This window comes from Limulus polyphemus, unplaced genomic scaffold, assembly GCF_000517525.1.
Source record: "Limulus polyphemus unplaced genomic scaffold, Limulus_polyphemus-2.1.2 Scaffold48, whole genome shotgun sequence".
Lineage (NCBI taxonomy): Eukaryota > Metazoa > Arthropoda > Merostomata > Xiphosura > Limulidae > Limulus > Limulus polyphemus.
This window is the reverse complement of record NW_013665658.1, coordinates 105,511-115,240: the sequence shown is the minus strand read 5'-3', so window position 1 is coordinate 115,240 and position 9,730 is coordinate 105,511. Positions and strand designations below refer to the sequence as shown.

Sequence of the window (9,730 nt, the reverse complement as noted above, 5' to 3'; positions counted from 1 at the left end):
CAATTCATATGAATATGACTGAAAAATTTCATTTTTTCTGAAAAGGTGGTGTCTATTTACTTGTGACCACACTGTGTACACAGATTTCACTGAAAGTCATCTATCAACTTCAATTATGTATTGATTTCTCCCTGTGAAAGATTTGATTCCAATACTGTGGTGGTCATATTAGCTCTCCCTAAAGGCTCAGTGGTAAGTCTGTGAAATTTTGACACTAGAAATCAGGTTTAGATACCCATGGTGGGCACAACACAAATAACCCATTGTGAAATTTGTACTTAAAAACAAACAAACAAAAATTGGTTGTATGCTGTCTACAAATTTCAGTGTTCCTGTTGTTGTTTGAATTGGTTCCATGGTACACTACCTAGGGGTTTGAACCAAATAACATTTCACTTTGTCATAAAGACTTCAGAACTCTGAGAGAAATTTCCATTACAGACAAAAAGACTTTATTAATTATACTTTTGTGTTATGCTTAAAAGTTTAGGTAGTATTTGAACTCTAATGTTGAGATTTTTAGAATTGTTCCAAATGCTATGTAGCAGTGACAAGAAAAAAAAGTTAAACAATCATATGAAGGATATGCTAAAATCATGTCACATTTGTGTTTGTATTTATTTCAAAATTAGTTATTCTACTAACTGTGACAAAATTGACCAACAAGTAATGTTTTTAATTTAATATAAAATTTACCCACTTCACAAATATTAGTTCAGAGGTAGCACAACATTTTAAGACTACAGACTTTCATTGTATTCTCTAAATATTTTTCTAATTTAGAAAACTAAACTTAGAAAAAGAGTATTTTTAAAGTACTCAGCTGATTGTGGTAAGACATTAAAGGTTTGAATGAGGGCTCGAAATTAGCATGGGCCTGGAACCAATGGCCCCCAAAAATGTTGGTGGGCTCATAAAAAGTATCTGCTAGGTAGCCCACATGGCCCCTTAAAATCAAAAGAGCCATTAAAAGTTTGACTCTACATTAATTGATCTAAGCATTTCTTAACCGAGCAGAAATTATGACAAACCATGAATGGAACTTCCCAAAATTACAAACGTTCGTTAGTCATGTACAATCCACAAATTTCATCACTATTACTGCCCGTGCAACAAATGTTTAGCTCAAAGACATGTGTGCTAGCTGCACTGGTGTACAGTGTATACAGCGTGTATAGCCTATCATGTCTAAAAAACAGTGTGTACATGTATATGTGTATAAAGGGTACCTGATGTGTGTGTATGCATTATGTATACAGGTCAAGCAATGTGTGTTCAAGATGGTGTGTTCCAGGCCTCATTGAGCTATCCCAAAGGACCCATACTAGTGAGTGGTGAAGCTACAAACAAAGCTGCTCGTCAATCTGTCAGGATATTGCAATCATTGGGTCAACAGCTGTGATGTCCCATGTTTAGGCTAGGCAGTTCAGAGCTCCATGGCTCGTAAAATTGACAGGTAAAAATGTTAGCATGCTCTGCACTGAGCATCTGAGAAACATTCTAAATAGTAATCATGAATAAAATAGGAAATATAACTATAGAAAGAAATGTTATTGTCCTATGGACGATATGCTACAATGTGTTAAAAAGTGCTTTATGCACAGTAAGAGTTCTATGAATAAAACTTGGAGTCTAGTCTTGGTCCTGATATGGCCTTGTAATAATTGGATTAGTATATTTGCCAATCATTCTGTGTGTAAAAATCTAACATTTGCATTATGCAAGCATTTATTAAAAACTTAAATTGCAAAATGAAAAAAATGGTTGTAGAATCCAAAGATTAGATCTGTTATTCACCGGAAAAAAAGAGTATTGGTATTGTTGTGACAAAAAATTCTGAAGCTTTTCAGGCATTTTTGGCTTTTTCTGATGCAATATATATATATCTTTGGTTTATGTTTTAAGACACATGTTTTCCTTAAAAAATTCAAAGCAAAATAATGCAATTTCCACAAATTTTGTGCTATGGCCCATTTCGAGTTATGTTTATTTCTTATCCAACAAATACGACTAGATACCCAGCTATGAGTGGCCAATTATGAGGTGGTATTCTGAAAACTATTAGTGGTCTATTAGCAAAGGGTGTATTAATTGTTATGGCAACAGATTTTCAATTTGATGTGAAACACATGTGCATGGAACAATTACGGGCTGTTCATTACTAATAGACCACTAATAACATTTTCATATTCACATTTTCTTCATTACTAATAGACCACTAATAAAATTTTCATATTCACATTTTCTTCATTACTAATAGACCACTAATAAAATTTTCATCTTCACATTTTCTTCATTACTAATAGACCACTAATAACATTTTCATCTTCACATTTTCTTCATTACTAATAGACCACTAATAACATTTTCATATTCACATTTTCTTCATTACTAATACACCACTAATAACATTTTCATTTCACATTTTCTTCATTACTAATACACCACTAATAACATTTTCATATTCACATTTTCTTCATTACTAATAGACCACTAATAACATTTTCATATTCACATTTTCTTCATTACTAATAGACCACTAATAATATTTTCATATTCACATTTTCTTCATTACTAATAGACCACTAATAACATTTTCATTTCACATTTTCTTCATTACTAATAGACCACTAATAACATTTTCATATTCACATTTTCTTCATTACTAATACACCACTAATAACATTTTCATATTCACATTTTCTTCATTACTAATAGACCACTAATAACATTTTCATATTCACATTTTCTTCATTACTAATACACCACTAATAACATTTTCATATTCACATCTTCTTCATTATTAATAGATCACTAATAACATTTTCATATTCACATTTTCTTCATTACTAATAGACCACTAATAACATTTTCATATTCACATTTTCTTCATTACTAATACACTACTAATAACATTTTCATATTCACATTTTCTTCATTACTAATAGACCACTAATAACATTTTCAAATTCACATTTTCTTCATTATTAATGGACCACTAATAACATTTTCATATTCACATTTTCTTCATTACTAATACACCACTAATAACATTTTCATATTCACATTTTCTTCATTACTAATAGTCCACTAATAGTTGTCAGATTCACACTCTCTTCTCGACATACTTTATAGAACATTACACCACCATCTTCATCATAGTGTAACCAGTTATTTTCCCTCTCCCACTCACCCTGTAACCACTTTTGCCCTTTTTCTCTGTTGCATTTTTTTTCGGATCATCAATATTTGGTTCTCTTCGTTTAAAAAAATTTTTAACTTTGGGTGATTTTTGTGTGATTTGAGTGACTTTTATGCCATATTCTCCATGCTTTGGACTGAAAATCTCTGGGCAATACTGGTCTATCACAGGTAGACTCTAATTCGTAAATACAATGTCCTTTTGCAACAACAATTATTTTTATTAGGAAAAGACTGCTTTCAAGAGGAATAAAAGAATAGATTACACTGTCAGTGATGCATAGATTTTCTTTCATTATTTATTTTGATTATTAAAGGACACAACTTTAAAAGGAATGAAAAAAAGTTACTGTCAAATCATGCTTTAGAGAAAAATGAAAGATCATATATAAAATAAAATTCATTTAAGTAGTCTGAAAAAATGAAGTGGCTTGTCTTGTGTTTTTGTCATGAAATACAAGTTCACAACAAAATAAATTGAGATATGTTGATATCTTTAGTTTCCTTTCAATTTACACACTTTCTGCTACTTAATTCAGTGATTTTTCTGATAACCTCCACTATAGAGTACATTTTGAAATAAGCTACAGGATTGGCCTCTAAAACTGCTTGCAGGCCCCTAAAAAGCATGTTTTGGGCTCCCTAAAAAAATTAAGTGTTAACCCTGTTAACATAATAAAAGCAATTGCATACAATATATCTATATAAAATACTTATAATATTAAGGAACCTAAACTTGAAAATTAACATACTGTATTACTACTGTTTAAGAACCATGAGCTGTAAAAAACATCATAAACAAAAAGTTTATACAGATCTCAGTTTCTAACTCTTACCTGAAACACAAGTATGAAGAAAAGACAAAGAAATAGGTAAACAATCCTGTAGATGACAACTTCTTTTCCACCAAGAGATATTACCATCAACATGCAGGTGACAATACAAATCCAGTACTTCACTAAAAGCTTCTTAACAGTGACCCCCAGGTAGCGTAAGAACAGACTTTCTCCCTTAAAACTAGCTGCACTTAGTCGACGGTGGTAAGCTGCTAAAAAAGTAACAATCTATAACATGTGCCCCAGAAAAATGAAAATCACTTCCTATTGTTATTTGTGTGATGGGCCAGCTAATACCACTAAATTCACAACTGTTAACAAGTTATCAATCTCTTAAAATTATGCTATGATCACTCAACACACAAGTTTCAATTATACATTCAAGCAGTCTAAAAATGCAAAATTTATATTTTATTTTTCTGGCTATAAACAGAATAGGTGGATAACATGTATGGCTAGAAATCATCAAGATTCAATCAACTTCATATCATAGTGGTAAAGTCAGTTGGAGGTTGGTAAGAATTGTCAGGAACAGTTAATGTTTCACCTGAATGAGCTATTTCAATTTTGATTCAGCACTGTGTGGTTAGTTACAGGAATTAGAACTGGCCTCAGTCATCTTCCAGTTCACATAGAGCATCTTGAAGATGGCCCATAGTATGCATCAAATTTCTTATGATAACTAGATGTTAACTGTAATTGTATAACAAAAAAGGGAACACTACACACATAAAATTACATACTAAACCTTATTTTAAAAACTACTTCTTCACAAATGTATTTTAAAATACAGACTTGAAATGTACAACAAACAAACAAACACCTATTCTTGAACTCAGTAATTCATCTCTGTGATAACTTCCCTGCTGTAAAATTGCTACAAATAAAAAAAAGATAAAAAATAAAACTAAAAAGTATATTTTCAAAAATGAGTAGAACACAATAAGTGTTCTTACATATATAACTTGCCATGAGTATCAATAAACAATGTTTTAATAAATAAAAGTAAAAATACTTACTAGGCTAGGCTGGGAAACTCCTGTTGAGAAATAATCTACAATATATTCATGCACATATGCAAGGGGGTTGTGCCAAACCCCTATTTTTGTTATAGCACAGCTGCTTGTGGTACTTAACGTTTTCTAAATAATCTATATTCTTCTGATAAAGCTTTAGCATTTTGTGGCTAGAAATAGTTGCATACAATAGCTTCTTTTGACAATTTGTATTTGGAAGCCCGAAGCTGTATTGCTACTGTCAGGTTTTGTAGGCTGGATTCTTTACAGTAGGTGTCTGTGACTTGTTGGAGATACATTTCAACAGTAAACAACTAGCAACACAGTCCATTTGTTTTAAAATAATATATTAAAACAAGTCAAACGTATATACAGATGTTTGTTGACTTTTTATTGGATGCTTGTGGATTTTATGTAAACAATGATGCAATTGTTTAAACTATATTTCCTGCAAAATTGCTTCCAGATTTAATCTCATAGTGCCTTTTGTTTTAACATTTTCTGGGGATGCATGTCCCCAGACCCCATAACATTAGCATGCTTTGCATGCTGACTGTGCTTCACACAATATGTGTTGCCTTTTCATCTCACAAATTACAACCCCCTTTCAAACATCCTGTATACAGGCCTGATATTAAGGTTTGGAATCTTCTAGTTAAGTAATACTGTACAATATATTTGATGAAGTATGTCAGGGTAGATTGTAATTTACAGTATTTTGTGTGGACAAGTTGTGTAACTTTATTGTATACGTAATTAACAAAGATATAGTGGTATCACACAACAGATGGCACTGTAACTAAGGCACTGGAGGAGCTGTGATGGGCTTATAAAAAGCTCCCAGAGGCAGTCAGGGGATTTTGTTTTTCATCATACTAATCGAGTTAAGGCAAGCTGGGCAGTTACAAGACATAGGTTCATCTTTACAATTTGTCAAGGAACTCCAATTATAACGTTACCTTCATTCAGGGAAGAACAAACTATGTAAGTAACCAGTTAAATTTATTATTACTTGACAAAGGCTTTCAGTGTATAATGGGATAAGCTGCACTGGGTTTTAATTACCAAATTTTGCTGGTGTTTGTCAATTTCAAGAGAAAGAAGCAATATGCCTATCTTTAAGGGCAAATGCAGAATCCTACTGGGAAATAACGGTTGGTGAAACTACACATGTTTAAACTGCACAGGATTCACTTGAATTTGTATTTCATCTTTAGCGTTTTAGGGACATTATTCGTTTATATTCCTATATGATCATTGTACTTGTTAGGATGTATTTTAAAGAACATTTTCAAATGTGCAAATTGTGACTATAATGCCCATAATCCAGCATCTAGTTATTGGTACTGTTAATAATCAAAGTGTAAGTAATAGCAAATGATTCTTTTTTTTAGTAGTTATTACTATTCATGGTCATTTTGTAAGCTTTTTAAATCACATTAATTTAACTGTATAAGGTTCCTTAGTTCAGTATACAAATTTAATAAAAGTCTTAATTAACTTTACTTATTCCAGTTTAATTGGGTGTCTAGTGTTTGAGTTCTGTTTGTATGCATAGTACTCTGTGTTTTCTTGCTGGTGATTGTTAATCACACATTAAATGTCAAAAAAAAAAATGGTTTATAATTTTATGGTTGAGTAATACTGTACACTATATTATATTAAATAATAACCAGGTTTGGAAATATTCTCATTGAGTATTCCAGTAGAATATATTATATGAAATAGATACCAGGTTTAGAATCTTCTGGATGAGTATCGCTGTAAGACAAATTATATGTTTCCATCACTAGCCTTTCTGAAATGTCCCTGTTGGATTCCAATCGTTTTTCCTCTACATACTGATGAAGGGTAATCCAGAATACAATGGTGTATAAAATCTACCCAGGAAAAGAAAAGTACAATTAACTGCTACAAACAGTATCACTTAAATAAAATACCATAAGTTGTCTGAAAAATATAGATTTGGTATTCAATTTTAATTGTATTCCACATATAATATGTTCTCAGCATTTTATCCAAAATTAGTGTTTAAACTAGTTTTTTACAACCCATTCACATCAAACCACAAGTTACCATAACTAAAATAATGAGTTTTAAAAAATTAAAATTTCTACCTTAAATTTATCACTTAAATTCAGTTTCCAAAGAGAAGTATATGTTTATTCATTCAATGCCAATAACTCACTGCTTTAATTTAGTTCTTCAGAATTCTCAATTTTCTTTCTAAATAAATACTTATGAAGCTAACAGAATACACGTATCTCTCTGTGACCTAATAATGACTTGAAATATATACTTGCTAACCAAAAAATTGCTATTTTGTGTTTCAGTTTTACATGTAAAATACAGAAGGCATTAGAAAACAACTGCTAGCACGCATTTCAAAAGTTAGGTTCAAATATCCTTATCATTGAGTATCAATACATCTTATGATTTATGCATTTCAGTCATTTATATTTCAACATTCTGAGTACTATAACTGTGATAAGAAAACTATTCCAACTGTTTAATGTTTAGACTTCGTTGAAGCAGTTTTATATATAAAGAATGCTTGATCCAAAATCATGGAGTTTGCTTCAACCGGGCCTGAACATGAATCAGTATAACATAATATTTAAAAAGAACAAGATATTGATCCATCTAGGCTGTTCCATCCATTAAACCAGCGGTTCCCAACCTTTTCACCACCAAGGACCCCCTGTTATTATTATTTTTTATGTTATTTAAAGATTCCATCTACCCAACAAACTGTTTTTCTCACAAATAATTAACTTGTTTTTTCATTTTTCACTATCAAATAAAAAACATATATAACTGAGTGTGCAATTAAAAGAACAGCAGAATTAAAAAACTCACTTGTTTAATGAGATGGTATTATCTTCGCGGACCCCCAAGGGTCCAGGGACCATAGGTTGGGAATTACTGCATTAAACTAAACTAAACTTATTTAAAGAAAACTCTCAAAGTAAGCCCTTATCATTCATATAGTTATCAAGCCTTCTCTTAAACTCAATTACATTTACTGCCTCCTTCACATCCTAGGGTAACCCATTCCAAAGACCAACTACCTGATTAGAAAAATAAAGTCTTAGCTGAAGATCACTCCTACCCTGAAAAAATTTATATTTGTACCTCCTAGTCCTACAATTCAAGAAAGATGTTACATCAACACTATCAATTCCCTTAACAATTTTAAACACCTCAGTCAGATTCTCTCTAATCCTTCTTTTTTCAAGAGAAAATAATTTCAGAGATCTTAACCTCTCCTCATATGTCAACCCCTCATCCCAGGAAATCATCCTAGTAGCCCTCCTCTGAACCTTTAGCAACAAATCAATATTCTTCCTAAGGTAAGGAGCACAAAACTAAACACAATACTCCAAATTTGGCTTAACCAGTGGCCTATACAATGAAATAATAAGTTATTCAAACTTGTATTCAATATTTCTGTAGATACACCCTAAAATCTTATTTGCCCTACCACTATCTGGCTCAAGAGATTGATCAACCAAGATCCCTTTCTTTCGTGACACAGTTAACGTTATTCCCAACCAAATTATACTTATAATTCAAATTATGATAACCCACATGCATTAATATGCATTTATTATAATTAAAACCTGTCTGCCATTTATTTGCCCAACTCACTAAATGATTTAAATCCTTTTGTAAAGCAGCAGCATCCTCTTCATAGCTAGCAACATCCAAGACCTTAATATCATCAGCAAATTTAAGTAGCTTATCAATCATTCCTTCATCTGTGTCATTAATGTAAAACAAAAAGAGCAAATGTCCTAAGACAGAGCTCTGAGGTACCCCACTTGTGACATTAATCCAGTTTGACTAAGCTCCATTTGTAACAACCCTCTACTTTCTTCCACACTGCCACTTTTCTATCCAATTAACCAACTTATCCCCCACAGCTATAACATAAGTTTTTCATAAGCCTTGTATGTGGCACCTTGTCAAATGCTTTCTAAAAATCCAGATACATCAAATCTACACCCTTACCCTCATCTACATGAGCAGTAACCTTTTCAAAGAATGTCAAAAGATTTGTAAGGCAAGAGTTTCCTTTAGCAAAACCATATTGGCTATCCAATAAAATTCTGTACTTTGTTTAAATAACTTTGCAAAACATCTTTTATCAGACTTTTACAAACTTTTTCCATAATAAGCTAATACTTACTGGGACAATTTTATCACATCCCTTGGAAAGAGAAGTAATGTTAGCCAACTTCCAATCCTCTGGCACTTTCCCGTTATTCAAATTGTAGCAGTTGGCTCACAAATCCAATCCTTAACCTCCTTCAACACCCTTGGGGAAATATGATCTGACCCACGAGTTTTATCAATCTTTAAACTTCCTAGTTTTGTCTTAACAAGCTCAGAATTAATGTGATCATCTTTTTCTTTATCTCATTTCCATCTATCAATTGTTCAGGATGAAGAAAAGTTATAATTTTCCTTCACTGAAAATGTACATCCAATAGGTACTTACTTCCTCTCATGTAAATAACTATTTTTGTTCAGTGCTGTCCTCTATATGCAAAAAAATTTTATGCATGGCACAACCCTTCTATCTCCCCTCCATTGGAATTGACTGATTCCAATGCGTCTCTCATGCATCAACCCTCCACCAATAAGAGTGTGACATAATCTCATGACACATTT

General features: G+C 32.0%; 1 protein-coding gene across 1 annotated transcript in view; it reads right to left on the bottom strand.

Moving 5' to 3' along the window:
- LOC106462778 (piezo-type mechanosensitive ion channel component 2-like) overlaps positions 1-9,730 on the bottom strand; it is a 166,367-nt gene that overhangs the window by 100,044 nt on the left and 56,593 nt on the right. Inside the window, exons 10-11 of the mRNA XM_022390367.1 lie at positions 6,786-6,933; positions 4,038-4,249 (exon numbers count right to left, since the gene is read on the bottom strand). Of these exons, the coding sequence (XP_022246075.1) occupies positions 4,038-4,249; positions 6,786-6,933 (360 nt within the window). The remainder of the gene's footprint in view (positions 1-4,037; positions 4,250-6,785; positions 6,934-9,730) is intronic.